This window comes from Miscanthus floridulus, chromosome 2 (assembly GCF_019320115.1).
Source record: "Miscanthus floridulus cultivar M001 chromosome 2, ASM1932011v1, whole genome shotgun sequence".
Taxonomy (NCBI): domain Eukaryota; kingdom Viridiplantae; phylum Streptophyta; class Magnoliopsida; order Poales; family Poaceae; genus Miscanthus; species Miscanthus floridulus.
The window spans coordinates 106,194,616-106,216,373 of NC_089581.1; the positions used below are offsets into that span (position 1 = coordinate 106,194,616).

A 21,758-nucleotide genomic window follows, 5' to 3' on the forward strand; every position below is an offset into this window, starting at 1 on the left:
AAGATGTGCAGCAAGTAGGAATGACATGAACACCACATCTCGGACGAGTCGACCGTCACCTCAAGAAATATCAAACCAAGTTCAGACACCACACAATGTAGCATATAACCATATCATACAAGGACCGACAACAGGAAGGAGTTCACATACAGGATTAAGGTTATAAATCTAAGTTAGGCCCCCATCAAAGTGGACCCTATGCCTAAGATCAGTACCAAACAAGAAAGATGAAGCCACGAGTCTCTCAATGCTCGCAAGTCCTGGAGCCACAAGAGAACTGATGCCCTGATGATCACTATGGACTATACCCTTCGAGCAAGAAAGAGCCTGCAAAAAGGAGAACCAAATGATGAGTACAAGAAAAGAAAACAATAAGTTGGAAGCCCAGAGTTGGACTAACCCAAAGGCACAAGGGTGTAATATACGATAAAGAAAGTATGATGTAGCGAGAGAACCTCAGACTTAGAGTTTGACTTTGACATTCTACCAAACTATGGTGAAGGTGGCCTCTCCAAGAAGGCCTCGTCATGCTAGTATGGAAGGAAGACTCGGTGTTGAACATCGCAAACCCTATAGAAATCCTCCACAGTGCGAAGCACTAAAGCCATGATGTACGGCTGCAACGCCAAAGGAGCGCGTACATCCGGCTTGCACTCTAGCATCTGGTTTACCATCATGTCCAACAAGTTCAATTCATCACCAGACAGTACAGCGTAGATGACCTCCAAGGAGGGCCAACCAATAGCACCACCCTCAACTGCAGCAGACGGCACAATGGTATGCCTCAAGATCTCATGGAGTACCTTGGGAATCCTCCTCATACCACCCTTTGGACCGAACGCGGAAGCTTCCTAATAGTAAAGTTTAGGCATTTCACCTGCTAGCAACATGGGAAGACTAGCGACCAACTTGCCCTTCTTCATCCTGTGATAGTCCAGCCCACCATAGTAGCAAGATCCCTGAAGGTGGCCTCGAACCTACAAGTGCTCGTCATCCACACCAACTTCTCATTCTCAACATGGACCTCCAAGGTAGCATAAAACTAATGAATCATGGTCTTGTTCTAGCCATGATGAAACCCAGGCACCTTCTTCCAACCCATGGCCTTGAGCTTCCCCACCAAGCCAGTCAACTGAGCAAGAGTCTGTAGATAGGCCCAGCACATCCATTGTTGATCCGAGTGTATCGGTCTCATGTTAATGTCCCCTCAGTACATCTGGTACTGGACACGTGTGTGGAAGAAAGGAGAGATAGCGAGTCTCCAGCCTGCCCGAACTGCCTCGATAGCATAGCCCTGCTAAAGCCAATAGTCGTCCAACCGAAGCGTTCCTCTAGTATAGCTGCCACATCCATGGGGAAGGTCCCCTCAGACTCAGACTCCTCAGTAGGTGTATCGCAAGACATCACCTCCAACAACTTGTCCTCCCATAGGTTAGAATCCATGGCAGACCAGTAACGTGAAGGAAGGGAAATTCAAGATTCATGGAGAAATTGGATTAGCATGAATATGAAAGGAACACTACCCCCTCCCCCAAATTATATTGAGAGATGGACTGCAATTGGAAAGGCTACCTGTTGAGCAGTAAGCAGGTAAAATGAAAGGAATACTCAAACATGTAGTCAAGAAGTCAGAACACCCTTTGGAACTAAGTTGAAACCAAAACAGCAAGCACAATTATAGGAATGGAGTAACAGTGCAGCCTACAGCTTGTATATAGGCCCTACTCTACACATGATAAATATCTAAAGGCTTGGATAACCATTGGAGTGAAATTAGAACTAAATTTAGCACTGGACAGACATAGATGGAGTGTCCGTCATAGCCCACGGACCAACCATCGGCACCTCTTCAGGCAGAAGTGGTTGCACCTAAGAATAGTCAACCCACACCTGAATATTTTGCCAAGACCCATGGACCGCCCGACAGGTTATACGCTAACAGTATTGACCCAGACAGAGAACCGCAGAAGACGACGAAACCCTCCGATGTCTCATCGGAGCATTCCACCAACTCATTAGGCAAGTACAAAGTAAAGGAGAATGAACCTAGTAGCAGAGCATCCGCAACACCCATGGACCATCCGCCACTATCGCAGACAGCACGACCTCTATGGCGACGACAGGAATCTCAAATCCTCAAGCACCCAACTAGTCGAGCAGCGCAACTGTGTTCAAATTAAGGCCAATATGCTCCTATACATGTTTTACCAAGTCCCCAAGATGATTTGACCCTAACCCTAGTCGAGCAACAAAGTAAAGAGGCCCTAATCGGAAATGAATCAAGGAGTAAAGAAAAAAGGAAGAGAATCAAGGAGGTTACCTAACACTCATGATGAAAGCGCACGTGGAAGCCCTGAACCACAAGTAGGAGTCACCCGAAGCACATGCACGGCGACGGTGGCAGCGTGGGAGTTGATAGCAATGGCAGTTACTAAAACTGGAAAGGACTGAATCCCATTAGTCGTTGCCGGCCTATTTATAGATCATGATTCAATGGAGAATCCGACAGATACGGCAGACCATCCGCCAGATTGGATAACTAAATGACCAAAGTTAACTATCAAAATCTAGAGCCTCTGGATAGCCCGACAAGTGGACCGGACTATTCGCTAGAAGACAAAAAGTGCCCAAAAACTTTGTTTCCCGAAATTCGAGATAGCAACCAAAGTTCTAAACTTGGAATTATGCCAAGATGAGATAAAGAAGCCTCTAAGAACAGTAAGCCACCATCACTAGAAGGTTGGATAAAGTAACGCTCCATTCCCCATGTGACCCTAGAGAGGAAAAAGTCGGTGGAACACAGAGAGGTGTACATTTTACAGTGCATACTTGGAAACCCTGAACTTTCCCAAGTGTAGTACCCAATAGTACCTCGAGAAAGCTCGAGGACGAGCTTTTTATAGGGAGGGGAGGATTGTAACGACCCAAAACCCATTACACACTGAGTAGTCATTTTGACTATCAAAGGAAAATCACCTACCGAGTCACTCCGAAGATTTCTAATGAAATATGCGAGATAAGACATCAAGCACCCTATGCGAACCCCGGATAACCATGGTCAGGCTCACACGCAGAGCAATGGAAGGAAACTTGATTGGATTAGAGTTCATCCTATTGACATCATCAACACCAACTCAGTCCCAAGAAGCTACTCAAGAACAATGCAATGGTCACCAAAAGCAATGAGGGTACAACTTGACTTGCTTCACTAATCTGGCTAAGGCACAATAACACCAAAGGTCATAAACTTGGATACCACTTTGGTAACTTTGCTCATGCGAGGGGTAGGTCATTGTGAGTGTGGGATCTCAAACGACATAGCTCATGGAGCAGCTAAGGACTGTTTATTGGGATACGTGAGTCCGAGTAATCACCCGTACAGACCACATGTCGTGGATGGGGTCGACAAGCCAAGTAACTAATTGCGACTGGTTTATCCATGAAACTAGTAGGGGGTGGTGTCGGACGGGAATGTCTGGGACATTGACCAGGCACCAGTCGAACCTTTCGTCGACCATTCGGGCCGGATTAAGGAAATGTTGGAAGACATGAGGCAACCCTTATCTTGTGCACAAGGTATGGAGGTTAGTCCTGTTCTTCCGTGTGGGTACAGTTGTACACCTCTGCAGAGTTTGAAAGCCTGAAGTCCCTCGGGACGGAACCATTTGGTTGTTCCTACTTTCTATACCCATGGTAGTGTAATTGATAGAATGTGATGATAATATGGCGTATATTTGTTAATCGCTCTTTTGAATAACATATCTTTTTAATGATAATACCTTAAAATGGATCATGAGCATGTCATACTCTTAATGAATGTCATCGTTATTCTACAAGTGTGCAAGTACCTATTAAATGCCCTTTGCATCCACCAAAAGTATATATGTTGGAATTAAGTCCTGCGAGTACGAAATGTACTCACGGCGTTGCCGTTTAGTTATTTTGCAGGTGTTGTTGTCCCGGTGGATGCGAGGTAGTGCTCTATTCACCGCTGCATAGTAGACCTTGGATCAGACAAATCCAAATGACCTACGAGTTAACTCCGATAAAAGTTCAAGCAAAACATCGAAGAGTTGAGCCTAGAAGGGAGAGAAATTGGAACTATACAAATTCTTCTAATTATGTATTTTTCTGTAAGTATTATAATCTGGATAGTTAGTCATGATGTTGAATGTCATGTGTGTTGGTTTGCCACATGGGGTGTTTTGTGTCACTCGACAGTTACAAAGATCCTGAAGCTGCCACGCGCGCAAGGGGCGCAGCATTATGGGCCTTGCATCCATAGGATCATGAAACAAGCTGGATTGTCATGTTACAACACATGGGTACGTTTGCTAGTCTAAGAAAATTGCAAAAGAAACTTACCAATTCGACACGACTTATGTTTTCTGAGGCCCTTAAACTTGTACTGAGGTATCCTTTATGTCCCTAAACTCTCAAAATGAATTTTTCAAGTCGTGAACTTGTCCTAGTGTGTCGTGTAGGTCCTAGACTTTCAAAATGTCATTTTTAGATACCTGAGCATTGCATGAGGTGTCCTCCTAGGTCCAAACAAACCCAAATCTACTCCGCACCTCGATGTGTGGCAAGTCACAGTGGATCCCTTGTAGGTTAGGTCTTGACCGGTGAGTCCCACACGAGGGGTTCCACATGTCAATCTCTATCTCTTCGTCTCGGAGCTCCTCTCTCGTTCACGCCACCAACAAGATCTTGTAAAGGTTCAAGGACCCGTTGGTCAAAAGAAGGCAATGATCCCGATCCCAGGATGAAGCCATCGTCACATCCCTACCAAGTACCATTTTTGCCATCCTCCTCCACCTTGACACTCGTGACATCCCAGCGGTGGAGGCGGTATGCCGAAAACTTGTGTCCCCTAAGTGGTAGAGAGGAAGACAGACAATTGCTTTGCCCATGAGTTTCAACTCAAATCAAGAATGATGCAGGTATCCGACCACCGCCAAGCAGATCTCGCAGCTAAGAAACTTCCACTAATGTCATGCTCTGTCGCTATGAACGGGGTCTTGTAACCGCGCATGCTCTGCCCCGTTGTCCTCTCACAATGACTCAATGGAACAGTTACGTGTGCTCTGCTTCGGCGGCCTCCCATGACAACTCCACGGGGATACCATATCGTCCACGTACTCAGAACGGGAGGATATAGAGAGGTGGTGGACTAGTGTGGTCTTGGTAGCACGGAGATGGAGTGTTAAAAGGCCGACATGTGCCGGATCCTTGTTTGGGACTCACTAGTCAAGAGAGAAGCCATAGGAGATCTACCATGGCATGTGATGTCCGGGCATGGAGACCCCTTGGATTCGAAATTTCAAATAACACCCTATGTCAAGCTTAAGGATCTAAATGATGTATAAGGATAAGTGTGTGGACTTGAGATGACATTTTGAGAGTTTTAGGAACTTGGATGACACTCTAGAATAAGTTTAAAGATTAAAAAATGGATTTTAAAAGTGCAGGGACAAGTTTAAGGATTAATAAATTAATTTTAAAAGTTCAGAACACAAACAACACCCAGTGATAAGTTGCTCGTGTACTTTACTTCAAAATAAAATTACGCGCCACGTATGCTCCCAACAGACAGTTGTGCAAGTTCTTTACGGCAATCGCAGCAAACTTAGCCTGACCAGATCATATACAAAGCACGTATCTGCTGCTTTGAAACCAAAAATCGGTGGATGCGCAACTGCCTATCTGAATCGATTCGATCCATCAAGAAACAAACAGAATTGTTCATAGGCAGGGGGGGGGGGGGGGGGGGGGGGGGGGGGGGGGGGGGGGGGGGGGGGGGGGGGGGGGGGGGGGGGGGGGGGTTGGGGGGGGGGTGGGGGGTGGGGGGGGGGGGGGGGGGGGGGGGGGGGGGGGGGTGTGGGGGTGTGGTGGGGGTGGTTGGTTGGGGGGGGTTTTGTGTGTGGTTTTGGGGGGTGTTGTGTGGGGTTTGTTTTTGGTGTGTTGTTTGTTTTGTGTGGGGTGGATGTTGGGGGGGGGGGGGGGGGGGGGGGCCAAACCGCTCACAATGAACCCGAACCGGATTTTGCACACCACTCATGTGTCCTCTGGGGCCTAAAGATTCCACGTAAACCAAAAGGAGAAATCGTTAGAAAGCATCCCTTTAATTACAACTGCAGTTGCAATAATCAGCAGATCCTGCTACCATCACTCGCAAAACAAAGCGCAGCTCACGGAAGAGTATGCTACGCATTCAAAGCCCCCGACCTATTCTTCCACTCCTGATCATAACACCGCCACTCGTTATCAACAATCGGGCGGAGATTGCACGATAAAACAGTGCATTTCAATCCCACTCCTAGTAGTGCAACAGACGTCCCAGTGATCTGATTTGGAGGACACTTGCCATTGTACCTTTTTTTTCAAAGGGCATCGACACGGAGTACTTGGGAGACTTTGTTTCCTAACTACGCCAGCCGTTTTGCTTCTTGGCCTCAAATGTAGCTCCATCGTTCAGCATGTCCTGCGCATCGGTTTCCATGCCGAGCTTTGAAAGAGCAAGGGCTTGGAGGTAGAAGGCTGTAGGCCACTCGGGCATGCAGACCTGGGCCTGCATTGCGTCCCGAAGAGCAAGCTCTGCTTGCCCATTCATCAAGTAGGAAAAACTGCGCCTAGCAAATACTGTAGCTGAAGGCGTCGACATCATTGCAACTAGCTGCATTAGAACAAACAGGCTGCCATATAAGCTATAAATACAATGTTTCGGGGGTTTTGATCAAGAGTAAGGAAGTAAAATTGTGCTGTATGTGTAGCTAAATACTTGAGCTAACAGGACAAGGGCCCAACCACTTAGGAACATTGACTTGTGACTAGTTTGACAGTTACATCAGATGACTCTTTCTGTGATAGTCTCCTACCATAATTACGCACAAATGGAGAAGAACAGGGATGTTGATACCTTGGAGTAGTAGTCAATTGCAGTATTAAAATCCTTGTCTCTAAACGCAATGTCACCAAACTTCTTTGTGTTCAGCATCTCTTGCACTTGCTGGGTCCATTCTTGAAAGGATAACTTCAGTTTTTAAACATGCACCAGACGAAATAGACTTATCTTAAAAAGCAAAAAAGTAGGACTTCATAATTTCAAAACACTTGAGCAAGTGCAGACACAAATAAAATATTTGAAAGTATACATCAGATTTTGCACACACAATGAAATGTGAAGACAAGTACAAAGTCTAGTCAGCATTACAATAAAGGGCAGACCCAGTGCCGGAGGCAGAACATGAGTGGGGTCTAGAGAAGGGAAAAACTGAGGCAAGCCTTCCCCCCCACAAATCTGCGGAGAGGCTGCTTCGAACCCACGACCTGGTAACTCAGTGAGACAGCTCTCACCACTGCACCAGGTCTGCCCTTCCTAGTCAGCATTACAATCTCCTGAATTAAATACTGATAAAATATGTGGTTATCCATGCAAAATTATTTGCCTTTCAGACTAAAACAAACCATGATGCAATTTATATAAGTCCACTTTTCTGCATAGCCAAGAGAAAACGTCACATATACACATTTCACATTCTAAATGCAAATGATGAGCCACATCGTTTCTTCTTTCTTCTAACCATGCAATGATGCAAGGCTCTCAGTGGAAAGAACAGGGAGTTACCATAATAACAATTCAACAAATAAACCTTTATGAACAAGTAATCAATTGAGTCAAGCAGAAAAATAAAGCAAAGTGGAAGAGAAAAGTGAGGAAAGTTTATCACAAATTGATGGCACAAGTCAGATGCAGCATAAATTTTATTGTTAGTTACCTCGTTTTCTGCACCCTCGTCATCTTTATAACCTATTTTGAGCAAAATATCATGCACCGCCGAAAGATCCATACCAGCACAGGCCTTCCCAAGTGGAGAATAAATGGTTGGCATTACTGCTGTGGCTTTTGTAATACCCATGAACACATGTGATGCAACCTGCATTAGAATTCATCACGATGTTACTAGAAGCAATGAAGGGGGATGAACGGCGGGAAAAAGGTGCTCTAGCTACTCACCTCCTTTTGCTTCTGAAGAGGACCAACAGAAGACAAAAGATACTTTATGTTTGGTCTATCCCTAGATTCAAATTGCAGACACTTTGATGCAAGATCAACCAATTTCGAAGCATCTTCATTAGCATACTGCCCTTCTAAGGAGGAATCCATCAGCAACAGTATATTCTTTCCCCTTATTAAATCTAGGGCCTAGAATTCCACAAAAAAAAAGAGATGGTAACTCATTGTCATAATAAATACTGACACATAGCAATAAACACCTAGAGCTGTTTAATGATGTTGTGGTCATTATGTTACAGAAAAATGAAGCACCTAGCAACAGCTGTCAGTTCAAGTTCATGGTTCAAGGCACACAGCAGTCCACCATCGTAAACATTGTACCAAAAGGAAATGTGATGGAAGGGAATTGCTAAGAGATAATCCAGAAATATATTCTTCTTGAGAAAAAGCAAATGAAGCATACATGACTAGGAGGAATGTGTTTTCCGCTCAAAAGATCCAACAGGACAGTTCCATAGCTATATATCACACTCTCGGGAATTACTCTGCCTGTCATTCAAGCACAAATTATTCAGTGCAGTCCAAAATAGCATATTGTAAACAGTACTACTGTGAATAGTGTATTTGTAAACTTGAACGAAACAATAGATGATAAACCTGCAAAGAATTTACCGTGACCCAAAAGTATGTATTCAACAACAATCAGGAAACAGGAAGTTTTACAATTGTACTCTCAAGAGGCATACTAGCTCACAACAGCTTTTAACTTCATCTAACTTTTACTGATTGGGCTTATAATTAGCTCAAATGATCTACACCAGGGTGCCAACAAGGGCATTGGCAAATCAAGAATGTAAAAGTAAATTGGTAACCAGTAAGCACCAAGGGGATCTTACCGGTTCGCAGAAACTCTGGTGGAGTGTAAGCCAGATTAGTACTATAACTTTTTCCATCACGGCTGTTCTTCATTAATCCAAAACTTGACAATCGGGGATCACCTTCCTGATAGGGAATAGAAATCAATTACAACAGGTGAGGTATTCTTTAGACAGCTACAATAATCAATTACAACAAGTGAAAAAACACATAGGCAACTACAGATGACAGTAAAATTTTCCAAAGTAAACCTTACAGATCAAAAAAATGGTTTTCACAGAAGAAGAAAATGTAGTAACAATAAAAGAGCCAGCAGAAAAAAATATGTAGTAAAAACTAGAAGCTGTCAGCAAACTTGTTGTGTACCTCATCAAAAAGTACTCTATAAGCATTCAAATCATGATAGATTTTCCTGTTCTCGGCATTGCAATGGTCGAGAGCTTGCGCAATGAAATATGCAACCCTCAGCCTCATTTCCCATGGTAACGGTTGCTTATCCCCTGAACGAAAAGGCAGTGCACGGCAAAGTCAGTCAAGGGAGACAAGGCGGACAGGACACACCCACCTAGTCCGGGCAAACCACACTTTTGCATGATCTGCATAGGTCAAATGCAGCAATGGTGAAGGACATAAGGTGCATTAAGTCATTGTGTTAATGCAGAGGAGATTGAGATTCACGGTTGGTGTGATCCGCCCACGAGGATCATCATCAAGTACGTCACCATAGACGACACAACTCCAGCCCGCAAGGCCCGTATACAACAGAAAAAAGGCTGGAGTACCCATAGCAGGTGGATAGGGATATGGAGGGATTGGGGGAGACCCGGAGAGCACGTACAGTGGAAGAGATGCTTGGACAGGGTGTCGTTGGGCATGTACTCGGCGACGAGCAGCCTCTCGTCACCCTCGGCGCAGCAGCCAATGAGATTGACGAGGCGCTTGTGCCGCACCTTCCCCACGCCCGCCGCCTCCGCCTGCAACACCAGCAACACTGCATCACATTGCGAGATCCGGGGCCAGGACGAAATCACACGTAGCAAGCAAAGCAAATCCATACGAGGAACTGCTGCGGGTCAGGCCAGGAGAGGCGCGAGAAGCGCTTGACGGCGATGAGCCGGCCGCCGTCGAGGCGGCCGCGGTAGACGGCGTTGGGCGCCTTCTCGCCGCTCTCGGAGACGATGAGGTCGGCGCTGAATCCCTTGGTGGCGGCGCGCAGCTCGGCGAGCGCGAACTCCCTGAACACCGGCACCGCGCGCTTCACCGCCTCCTTGTCGTCGCCGTCGCCTCCCCCGTCGGCGCCGCCGTTCGCCGCCTCTGCCATTCGATTGGACACAGCAAACGAGACGCAAGCAAGCGCGCGCCGCGGATTAGATGGATTCGGCGGGGTTAGGGTTTAAGCGGCAGCGGGGGCGGGGGCGTGAGGCTTACCGGGATCTGCAGGCTTGTCGGCGGGGAGCGCGGCGGCGTCCTTGGGCGGCAGGGGCCCCGCCACCTTGGACTGGAAGCACCCCATGGGCGGGAATGGAGATCTAGGATGCTTAGCGAAGCAAGAGCGATAGGAATGGGAGTGCGAGAGCGTGCGCTCAGCTCTGCTCCAGTCCAGCGCGGGGGAGCGTGGAATGGAGCAGCAGAAGTGAGCTCGTGAAGGTGGGGAGGCGGCAGGGCAGGAGGCAGGGCTCCGAGGGAAGCGCGGCAGCACACAGGAGTGGTGGGGATCCGGTAGGTGCGCCCGCAACACCAAGCATCCCCACCTCCGCCTTTCTTTATTTTTATAATATATAAAATTGAAAATAAATAAAACCCCCCAAATCTCGCCCTAGTACTTTTTTTCTAAAATAAATTTCGTATAATTTAAGGTGGTGTGTCGTTTCGTCTGATTGAAATTAAACGGTTTCCCATGAAAAATCAGAGAGGGTGTAGGGTTTTGTTATGCCTTGTTTAGTTGGCGAAATTTTTTTGGGAAATGGTACTGTAACATTTGACAATTAGTGTCAAATCATAGTCTAATTAGGCTTAAAAGATTCGTCTCGTGAATTTCGTCTATATAATTAGTTTTATTTTTTATTTATATTTAATGCTTCATGCATGCGTCCAAAAATTCGATGTGACGAAAAATCTTGAAAATTTTTGCAAAATTTATGAAACTAAACAGGCACTTAGTCATCTTCTTCGGAACAGAGAGTCGGAGAGCAATGGGCAAGGGACCAAGCGGACGAATGGCATTGGCATGCAGCTTTTGGGCTCATGTTCCGAGACGCAACGAGTTTGGTGGTATACCAATTTTAAGAGACAAACATGATCGCATGGTTTGTGTGGTTGATAAAATGCCGATTTACTGGTGCAGAAAAATATTGCGGCTGATAAGCAGTTCAAACAAACAGAGCGCTAACGTTGACAACGGTATATATCCTTGTTCGGATCCTTCACAACATCATCGAGCCTGTTCGGTTGGCTGGTTCGTATCGTTGCTGGACCACGTATAGAAGTACTACCAAAGTTCGGATGTGTGACTGCTGTCTTTTTAGCACCACATTGTTAAATCATAGACTAATTACGCTTAAAAATTCATCTCGTGAATTAGTCACAATCTATATAATTAATTATTTTTATAGTTTATATTTAATATTCTATGCATATATCAAACATTTGATGTGATATGACTAAACTTTAGAGAAAAAAACTAAAGAAGGCCTCGCGGGATGCAAAGCTGCGTTAATGAGTACTCCTACGTACAGTAATCGGCAGCAAGCAAAACTTGCAAGGCCTGCAACAGCGCACACAGCACACGAGCGAGCCGGCACCGGCAGGGGCGCAGCAGCATGCAGCCAGAATGGTGATCGCCTCCATGACTAAAGATGGCAACGGGGAATTCCCCGTCGGAGGTTGCCTCCCCATCCCCGTCCCCGCGGGAAGAAAAAATCCCCGTCCCCATCCCCGCCAAAGCTCACGGGGACGATTTCTCCCCCATCCCCGCCCCCGCGAGGGGAAAAATCCCCGTCGGGGATCCCCGTCCCCGTATTTGTTCATCACCATTCAGGTTAATTCATCATCATTCACATGAGTTCATCGACACAATATTAGAGTACACCACGAATCACAATCCAAAAATAGCTAAATAGCAAGAAGCAGGATATTAATCATCACAAAGGTGTAGAACTAGGGTTATTGCTGTTATATATACTCAGAAGACATTGGGCCTTCGTGGGCTGGTTGGGCCATCAGGAAAGAGAGCAAAGCCTGTATATAAACGGGGCGGGGATGCGGGTATCGGGGACGGGGAATGCTCCCCCAGACCCGTCCCCGCCAAACCCGACGGGGGACGTTTTCTCCCCGTTTAGATTCCCGTGGGAGTATATTTGACTCCATCCTCGCCCCCTAATAGGGGAATTCCCCGCGGGGAATCGGGGATCGGGTCCCCGTTGCCATCTTTATCCATGACTGCCCGCGTCCGGTTTCGCCAGCCAGCCAGCCACTAGCCATCGATCAATCGATGCCATGCCAGGGACCACACGAGTCGCAAACGTCGCTGTCGCAGGCTCGAAACGTGGGCTTCCTGCACGGCCGCGCTGTTCTCTGTTCCGCGCGGCCCCACCGTTTGCCTTCACCCTAGTCTCGCTCCGGCAGAGGCCCACCCGTCAGGGGCGACGCGACGACACTACGGGCGGGCCCACACCCTGTGGCTGCCGCGCCACATTCAAGTCAACTCGGCGTCCACACTAGCAGCGCTGGGTCGGCAATCGGCTTGTGGGCTTGTGGCTGGTCCCATCGCTTGCTTAGCTAGCGAGCGCCTTTCTAAGCGCAGTGATTCCCAATCACAGCGCACCCAATACCGTTACTGCTTGCTTGGATTACTAAAAATTAACAGGTAAGGGTTGGTTTAAATTAAGGGCGTAAAATTTTAGGATGTCGCATGGAATATTCGAATACTAATAAAAAAATAAATTACAGAATCCATTAGTAATCCACGAGATAAATTTATTAAGCCGCACATGTGTGTACTGTAGTACCACATTGTCAAATCATGGACTAATTAGGTTTAAAATATTCGTCTCGCAAATTAGTCGCAAACTGTGCAATTAGTTATTTTTTAGTCTATATTTAATACTCCATGTATGTGTCCAAATATTCGATGGGTCGCGGAGTAAACTTTAGGGGAGGAATTAAACTTAGTACCAGATCCAAATAGATCTGTTAATTATTAACTGGAGTGCTGCTAACTATTAGTTTCATTAGCAAGCTAGAAATTGTTAATATGTGCTAATAGTTCATATACACATTCAACTCACTATATAACCTCTATTAGTAGGTGTATTTAAACAGCTCTAGCTAAAAATTAGCAGTTAAATAGCTAATTTTTAGTATTAATGGATCCAAACAAGCTCTTAATTCAATATCCTTCTATTTGATTATTCTTACCTACGAAGGTTCTAGGTCTTTCCAAGGATTATCTTTACCTAACACGGGGTACTGCTGCTTTGGAGTATTTAACAAATCAAATTCCACCACTAATTGTGCCTCCGGGTTGTACAAGTATATCATTTGGTCAAGATTGGGGGGTGGGGGGGGGGGGGGGGGTGGGGGGGGGCGCTGCTTTGATTCCCGACAAGAGGGGCAAAAGCTGGAATTATTTTATCTAAAATTCTTCAGAAATTAGGTAGTATATATCTTTATCATAAAATACTTGGCATAGTAGAGTTTTCACACATTTCCTCCATCCTAAAATAAAATCAACTTCTAAAATTATTTCAAGCCAAATGATTTTAAACTTAACCAAATTTATAGAAAAGAGCTAGAATTGTTTTGTCTAAAATCCTCTGAAAATTAGGTGTACCACCTTAGTCCTAAAATACTTGGGATCATAGGAATTTCCACATATATTAAGGAAGATGTGAAATGATCTTGGTTGTCCTCTATTAATGAGCTGCTGTTGTGTTCTTAGGTATACATCATTTGAAAACCCTCAATTAATGCATGTTTGAATCCATTAGCTGCTAATAGTTAGCAAGCTAGGTTACAACTAACATTAGTTGTTATTAGCTAGTTTGGTTCAACTAGTGAAACAGCTACTAGTTAGGGCATGTAGCTAACAATTAGCTAAAACTATTAGCTAGATCAGTTTAGATCTAAAGAGCTAAGTATTTGCAGCTAACTATTAATATTAGTCACAGCAAATCGGTTAATGCTTACGTGGGTCCCATTATGTATCCATGCGACAAAACATTATTTTAATCAGGGTTGATTAAAACCCACTTGAGTCTGCTCGCAGGAGAGAATTCGGGCATCCGTGGCTTCTCCCTGTGGCCTCAGCTGTTTTGCAGAAAAGCCCTTCACGTAGGTGGAAATCAACTCGTGATCCAGTTTGGTTGTGATCTACAGTGTTTATGTTCAGTTATTTTCCACGTAACCCCCTGTTGTACAAGATATTTCAACGTTCTTGTCATTTTTATGAAAAACGCCCGCAAGCAGTTTTGCAAAGGACACCCCCTGTCCGCCTCAAGCCCCGCCGCCCCTCGCTGCTCGCCTCGCATCTCCTGGCGCCGCTGTCGGTCAACCATGGGGAGCCGAGCGAGGTCGGCGTGCGCAGATCGGGAAGAGCTCGCCGGACTTCTCGGCGTCCCTGCTCGCCACCCCGATGTCGGCCTCTAACGATGTAGGCTTCAAGGGGATCGCCTGTGATGAGGACAATGGCGACGCTGACCTCCTAACGGCGGAGGGGATCTTTGTGCGAGTGTGAGGTGGGCAACTTATCCTCCAGGAATGTCGGATCAGATCTACTATCGTGTGCAGCTTCAGTCTCCACTGTCCGAGCTCTAGATCCCCTTCCCATCGCCCTTACCCACCCCAGCCTGTGCTTCTATAGTTCTGTCGGTGTTTTGGACCGACGGGCCCTCAACCGGCTAGTGAAAGTGTACTGCGTGCCCCTAATCCCGGATGGTGATGCAAAGAGACATAAGGTTTATACTGGTTCAGGCAATAGGTGCCCTACGTCTAGTCTGAGAGAGCGATCTTGTATTCCTTGCACCGGGGTGCTTATAGTAGGGGTTTACAAGCTGGGCGAGAGAGGGAGCTAGTCCTAGGTCTCTGCGTGGAGCGGTGTGGGTTGCTTGAGATGTTGATCTCAGGCAGTATGGAGGAGTGTGCGTATTACAGAGTGTTGCGCGTTGCTTGCGCGTGTGTGTCTGTCTGAGCGATGTCTGTGTGTGTGCGTGCCTCTCTATGTTTCGTGAGTCCCTATCTATAAGCGGCCCCGATCACTCCCTTTTATAGTCGAAGGGAGGCATAGGGGCGTTACATGGGTTTGCTACGTGGCGTTGTGTGAACAGAGGTGACATGTCCGAGCCTTGTAGCTTGTTACTGTGGCGGCATGGTCGGTGAAGCGGCCTTGTCCTCAGTATACTGGAGCGACGCGCCGGTCACGCCTGATCCTATGCGACGTGGGAGCTTCTGTGATGGCCTGACGCAGGGCATGGCGCATACTATGAACGACATGCCGGTCGCTGTACGTTGACAACATAGAGAGCTGAGGCCTAGTTGGTGCCGAGGCTAAACCATTGTGGGGGCTCAACGGGTGCGAGTCCCGAGGCTACAGGGACCCCAAAGCGGATAGCCGAGGCTCGGAGGGAGCAGTTGGTCTTTGTATGTTGATTCCGAGGCTACAGGGACCCGGACTTGACTCCCCACGCCGCGCTGTCCTCGGAGCAGGGGTTAGGTAGCACAGTGCAGTACGGGTGTCAGTCGTGGGCACAGTGCTGAGCACAGCGGCCAGTAACCCCTGCCCCGTCCTGTCCCAGACGGCATGGTGTTGATGCGACTCCCATCTTGTTGGTCATTTCGCTGTGTCGAGCCGTTGTTCGGCTGATGTCGCGGGAGTGGTTGGTCGCGTTAGTTGGACATGATGTTCTGTCAGGGAAATCGGTCGAGGCGGAGGTGACGGGGTTGTCGTCGAGCCGGCCTCGAGCGAGGTAGAGAATCGGCACCCCGTCTGAGGCCTCACGTGTGGGGCCTCAAGCAAGATGGAGAATCGGTACCTCGTCCGAGGCCTTACGTGCGGGGCCTCGAGCGAGACGGAGAATTGGTACCCTGTCCGAGGCCTTATGTGCGGGGCCTCAAGCGAGACGGAGAATCGGTACCTCATCCGAGGCCTTACGTGTGGGGCCTCGAGCGAGACAGAGAATCGATACCCCGTCCGAGGCCTCATGGTTTTATTTTGGGCTGAGCCTACTTTGGGTGGGCCCAGATTTTGTTCGAGGTGGGCCGGGCGGCCTAGCTGAGCTTCAGATAAGGTGGGGGTTTGCCGGTGGTTGTCTCTTGGCTTTGATTGTTATAGGGTCTAAGCGATTTTTTTTTGTTTTTGCTTAGGGACCCCTTTTTATGGTACCCAATAGTAGCCCCCGAGCCTTGGGGACAGCGTGAGCGCTCTTCCTGAGGTTTTGACGAGACTTGGCTCGCGGTAGCTCCTGGCGGGATGGTGTTTCGTACTCAAGGCCTCGGTGGGTGCGTGTGAGCGCACCCACCGGGTGTAGCCCCCGAGGCCCTGGAGGAGTCGATTTATTCCTCTAGGGGCTTTTCACGTGTTTGAGCGAGGGGTTTTATCGCGTTTGTCGAGCCCATGAGTGCGAGTTCAGGTCGCTGGGTCTCGGTTTGGTTGCAAGAAGGGCCCCTGAGCTTCTGCGTGGAGCAAGAGGGCGATCAAGAGTTTCCCTATCTTTTTTGTGCGGCCCTCACGCATCCTTTTTGTTCAAAAGGAGGGGTGGAGTATGCCAGGCTACCCTCGGTGGGCATGAGCAGTGACACCTCCGGTGAGCTGTTATCGGGTAAGTCCAAGTGGAGGCCCGTGCCCCATTCGATAGGGGTCGATTGGTGGTTTAGAGACATGCTCCAAAAGTATCATAGGGCTTCTCTAGTGGGTCCTAGGGCCATTCGATTGGCCTCGAGGGCTCGGTGCCTCCCTATGGTGGGATCCCATTTAGAGACCTCTCTGCTTCTCTGCTGGTCTCGAACACGACTTAGGGCATCCCGAGCAATCGCTTGCTCGGGCCTTGGCTATGTACGGGCTCGCCCATAGTCATCCCTGACTCTGTTGTCCTAGGGTGGCAATTGAGACCCTCAGGGGTCTAGCCTTCGAACCCCTGGACCGTAATGGGCTTGGTGCCCAGTTCCTTAGTCTGAAAGGAATCGAGTGGGGGATATTCCCCTCCCATCGGCTAACAACGGTGGGCACGCCTTTTGAGGTGGTTTTCTTAGGGAGACGGAACAGCGCCTGCCGTCGCTGTGGTTGGATGCGACGTGATGTCAGCGGATGGGACGTTACTGTGCATGCGCGAGTAATAAGGAAAAGGTGGATGCGTGGGCGATTTAATCAGATCCGGATTAACTGTGCCAGATCTGAGGGAAACTTCTCTGGTTTCATCACCCGTCCGTTTTGCCCCCTTCCCGCATAAATACGTGATGAGCCTCGCCCCTTTCCTTCTTACCTTGCCTGCATTTGCCTTTTCTGCCCTCGAGCCATTGCTAAGAACAGAGAGCGCCGGGGAAAGAAGGGAGAAGGGGGAGGAAAGAAGAGAGAGAGAGGGATAGCGAGAGCTCGCCTTACCACCGTAGCCACATTCTCCACCGCATACATGGCCGGCGGCGCTGTTGTCGTCTAGGCAGACCCTTAGGGTTAGTCCGACGTGTCTCTAGTGACGCTGCAGTCACTTGTCGATGATGGCCTCCTTCGCCCGATTACCGACCCCAACAGACCGAAGTGGATCGTTCCAGGGGGCGAGCCAGAGCTGAGGCCACGCGATGGCTATATCATGAGCTTCGTGGCCTTCCACGAGCGTGGTCTTGGCCTATCAGTGGACCGGTTCATGCGGGCGCTTCCTCACTACTACGGCGTGGAGCTCCACAACTTCAACCCCAACTCCATCGCGTAGGTGGCCATCTTCGTCGCTGTCTGCGAGGGGTACCTAGGCATTGCCCCCCACTAGGAGCTATGGTTCCATCTCTTTCGGGCAGGGCTCACCACCAAGACGATGGGCACGACGGGCACATGAAAGGCGATGAGGGCTGGCGGCTGCACTCTCCAAGTGCGCCAAGACCGACAGCTCCTCTACATCCCGGCCTAGCTCACATCATCCAACCGTCGCTGGTACAATAGCTGGTTCTACCTTCGCAATGATGACGGCAGGCTTCCTCCCTATACTGGGCGGGTCGCGAAGAGCCAACAAAGAAGTGGAGGTATGGCATCCTGATGGTTGATCAGCCCAAGCTGCGGCCGCTTCTAGAGGCGCTAGAGAGGCTACACAGCCATGGCCTTACGGCGGCTGTGGTCGTGGCGGCCTTCCACTGCCAGAGGGTGCTGCTGCTGATGGCTCAGCGGTAGTGCCTATTCGAGATGACACCGGATGAGCCGATCGATGGTGTCTGGTTGTCTACCGTCGCCCTCTCTGACGAGGAGTTTCTATGTTGGGTGAGAGAGACAGTGGAGGGGTAGCTGAGGAGCAGTGGTCTATCCCTATTCCTGATGCGCCCGATAAGGGGGTACATCTCTCTAGTGAGTCACGCGCCGCTGCGGCCCCTGAGGCCTTCTTGCTCCTTGCATTTTCCTATTCCCTTATTTGCGTTCGTCGTTCCTGTAGGGGATGAGGGATGTGCGAGCCTCCCTGCCACCCGTTCCTGAGGACGCAGAGCGGTGGGTGGTGAACAGGGTGAATGCCGAGGCGTAGAAGAAGCGGAAGGACGCCGAGGAGGCAAGGTGCAAGAGGAAGAACCTTGAGCGTGAGGAGCTGGAGAAACGCCGCCGACAGCAGAGGCATGATGGTCTCCCGGTGGAGTCTTCTCCGTCGCTGTCACCGTCGATGGATTCTTCGGGCGATGATGACGAGAGCTTGGTGGGGCGGGGTCCCCTGGACCATCTCCCTGACATTAGGGGGACTGCACCCGGGGCATCGGCGAGCAGCCTGGTGTCTCCAAGAGGAGGAGGAGAGGATGCCTCGAGGCCGGCAATCGCCCACCTCGGGGCCAAGGCCAACACGCCCGAGGAACAGGCATTAGGGAAACGCATCCAAGGCACAGGCGTTAGGGAAACGCGTCGTCAGTCCGGTGGGCTCGACGGTGGAGGTGGAGCAGGCAATGGTGGGGGCGACGCAACCACCTCTGCAGAGGGTTGAGGGGGCATTGGAGTCCGATGAGGGCCGGCCGGCACCGGTGGACACGGAGGGCGTGCCATCGCTGCCGCCTCCACCGTTGCAGAGGACGAGGGACGTAGTGCAGAAGTGGTTGCGTCCCCATTTGAGGTAAGTGTTTTGTTAATGGAGTTTGTAGCATCTCCCACTTGTCCTTTGGTCGTATACTGACCTTGTGAGTGCTTTTCCTTCAGCCAAAAGCGTCAGGCGGAAGTGCCCACCCTGGCGCCACATAAGGCGCTCAAGGTGAGCGCCAGCTCCACCGCCCAATGGGTGATGGAGGTGCAAGCCGCCATACAGCATGGAGCGGCCTCGGCTAGGGTTGACCCGAAGGAGCTGGACGCCCAAGGAGAGGCTATCGAGGCGGCCTCGCAGCGAGCAGGGGATGAGGCGCTTACGTCCCTTGAGGTCGAGGCCCGCGAGTCAAATAGGGCCAAGGCGCCCTCAGTCACTGAGGCCACCGAGGGCGAGGCCAAGGCCCCTAAGACCTCCAAGGCCGAGGCGACAGAGGCCGGGGCGTCCAAGACCATCGAGGCTGAGGTGGCGAAGGCCAAAGCCCCTGGGACCACCGAGGCCGAGGCGACGGAGGCCGGTGTGGGCATGGCAGAGCCGGTAGCCTAGGAAGCAGAGACAGAGGTGGGGCAAGCCTCAGTACCACCTGGGAAGTGGAGGTCCATTCGATCTCATCCGACGATACTTCCTAGGGGAAGGAGGTGGCGAATGCCGAGGCGGCCAACACCGCGGAGCAGCCAGCTCCGACCTCTGGCGAGGGAATCTTGGCCCTCGTCTGAGTACAACCCAAGCCTTGCGGGTGGGATCACCCACGCATCTTGCAGCGGAGCCAGGACAACCCTGAGGGGGAGCCTCTGTTCACCCTTGATGATGTGGCCGAGGGGGGCGCTGGGGCTCCTTCGAGCAATTTCGCTAGCTAGCGAAGCGGTCACTGTGGACAGTGCTGTCCGTTGTGGCTGACAATCTGCCCGGCGTTGCCCAGGTACGCACCTTCTTTTCTTGTGTGGTGTCATCTTTTTCCCGAGGTTTCTCACAGTGCTTGACCCCTGTTCTACCTATCTAGGAGCTCGAGGCCTGGTCCCTTGGGAAGTCGATGTTCCTCTAGTAGGAGAGGGATGTCTGGGACCAGCTCCAGCAGTAGAAGGACTTGCTCGCCCATGCCAACAAGCTTCTATCGGCGTAGAGCGCGGAGGTGGAGGACCTCCGCCTTCGCTGTGCTGACATGACAACCGAGGCAGCCATGGCTTAGGAGCAGGCCGCCCCTTTGGCGGCGCGGATCAAGGAGCTAGAGGAGGAGTTGACCCAGGTGGCCGGCGAGTGAGACGCCTTCAGGTCCCGGGCCACACAATTGGAGGTCTCTGCGAAGGCCGCCGCTGGGCAGCTGGGGGTGGAGCAGGGCGCGCACCTGCTAACAAAAGGCACCCTGGCGGAGGCCCTCAAGGTGGCTGAGGCCTCCCAGGCTGAGGCTTTAGTCAGGAAGGGAAAGGCCGAGGGTGAGTCCTGTTCGACCCCTAACTCCCCAATGTGATGTAGAGCTGGAGAAGGAGGCTTCCAGGGTGGCTGAGGCCTCTTGGATCGAGGTCCAACACTGGAAAGAGAAAGCCGAGTGTGAGTCCCATAGGGCTTTGCCCCTGTTTGGCTTACTTTCTTTTGTGCTTAACCCCATCCTACTTGTCTTGGCGTAGGGTTGGAGAAGGAGGTCTCCCGGGCAGTTGAGGCCTCTGTTGAAGTGCAGGCGGTGCTCGAGGCTAAGATCGGGGAGCACAACATGCTGTAGAGCGCCGCCCGTACCGCCTGCGAGGCCCTAGAGGTTGAGGGGGTCGAGTCGGGTAGCTCCCTTGGGAGCCGCTTGATCGCATTGAGCGGTCAAGTGCACGAGCGACTCCGAGGGGCGCTGCACATGGGCGTCAAGCGCACCCTGGCCATTGTCTCCTCACATTACGCCGGCATCGACCTCAAGGCCATCAGCGACGGCTACATCTTCGCTGAGGATGACGAGGAGGCTAAGGAGGAGGTCACAAAGCTGGTGGAGGTGGCGGAGGTCCCTAGCATGGCACTGGCCAAGCTGTTCGAAGAGGAGGTGGTTCCTCCTACGCCGATCGCCGATGCTGGCGACCCTAAGCCTTGACCTAGGCCAAAGGGGCCATGTAAATAAATTAGGATTATTCTTGTATCGTAACACTTGTGGTCGTCGAGGCCTTTTTTGAAGTATTTATGCGTCTATGCTTTTTAATCATTTTTATTGTATTTCCGAGCCTCTGTGTGGCAGAACCTCCTAAGTTATAGGGCCCACATGCACCTGTCACTATCCGATGACTTTTGACATTTATGCATATGTTTCCAATAACTTAAAAAGACTGTTGGGTGTCCTCAGGGAACCCCGAATCATCCACAATTTCCGAGCAGGATCACGTTACAGAGTCATTGCAGTATTACAACATTTATTCAAATATATACATCAGAGTAAAATAGCGGAAGTCTTACGATAACTTAGTTTACAAATCAGTTGTTTCAAACCTTACAACTAAGTTCGATAATTATTACAAACCATAGTAGTAGTGGAGTGGCATAATTAACATAAACTTATCACACAAAATAAACATCCTGCCCAAGGATCACACATTTACTTCTCATCGTCAGAACGAACGATAGTCATGTAGCACGATCCAAAACAGATCTGCTCA

At 49.8% G+C, this 21,758-nt stretch overlaps 2 protein-coding genes across 2 annotated transcripts; one reads left to right on the forward strand and one right to left on the reverse strand.

The window, feature by feature from the left end:
• Nucleotides 1-6,062: 6,062 nt before the first annotated feature.
• Nucleotides 6,063-10,621, reverse strand: LOC136539306 (serine/threonine-protein kinase BSK2-like). The gene is made up of 10 exons (XM_066531259.1): nt 10,322-10,621; nt 9,951-10,207; nt 9,732-9,867; nt 9,260-9,393; nt 8,914-9,019; nt 8,481-8,566; nt 8,018-8,206; nt 7,779-7,937; nt 6,920-7,033; nt 6,063-6,676 (listed from the first exon to the last, which is right to left on the reverse strand). Exons 1-10 carry the CDS (start codon nt 10,404-10,406, stop codon nt 6,425-6,427), a joined length of 1,518 nt encoding a protein of 505 aa, XP_066387356.1. The 5' UTR covers nt 10,407-10,621; the 3' UTR covers nt 6,063-6,424.
• An 8,388-nt stretch (nt 10,622-19,009) lies between these two features.
• Nucleotides 19,010-20,851, forward strand: LOC136536842 (uncharacterized). Its single transcript, XM_066529000.1, has 4 exons — nt 19,010-19,173; nt 19,257-19,674; nt 20,441-20,567; nt 20,760-20,851. The coding sequence occupies exons 1-4, from the start codon at nt 19,010-19,012 to the stop codon at nt 20,849-20,851; spliced, it is 801 nt and encodes a 266-aa protein (XP_066385097.1).
• Nucleotides 20,852-21,758: the final 907 nt, after the last annotated feature.

What these genes read in the sequence shown, in the direction of transcription:
- LOC136539306 (XM_066531259.1), bottom strand. Translation starts at nt 10,406, where the DNA reads ATGGGGTGCTTCCAGTCCAAGGTGGCGGGGCCCCTGCCGCCCAAGGAC. An exon ending in CTGACCCGCAGCAGTTCCTC is followed by an intron (nt 9,868 to 9,950) that starts GTATGGATTTGC and finishes CTGGTGTTGCAG; the next exon opens with GCGGAGGCGGCGGGCGTGGG. An exon ending in CAATTGACTACTACTCCAAG is followed by an intron (nt 6,677 to 6,919) that starts GTATCAACATCC and finishes GTTCTAATGCAG; the next exon opens with CTAGTTGCAATGATGTCGAC.
- LOC136536842 (XM_066529000.1), top strand. Translation starts at nt 19,010, where the DNA reads ATGGTGGGGGCGACGCAACCACCTCTGCAGAGGGTTGAGGGGGCATTG. An exon ending in TGGTTGCGTCCCCATTTGAG is followed by an intron (nt 19,174 to 19,256) that starts GTAAGTGTTTTG and finishes CTTTTCCTTCAG; the next exon opens with CCAAAAGCGTCAGGCGGAAG. An exon ending in GTGTGGGCATGGCAGAGCCG is followed by an intron (nt 19,675 to 20,440) that starts GTAGCCTAGGAA and finishes GTCTCTGCGAAG; the next exon opens with GCCGCCGCTGGGCAGCTGGG.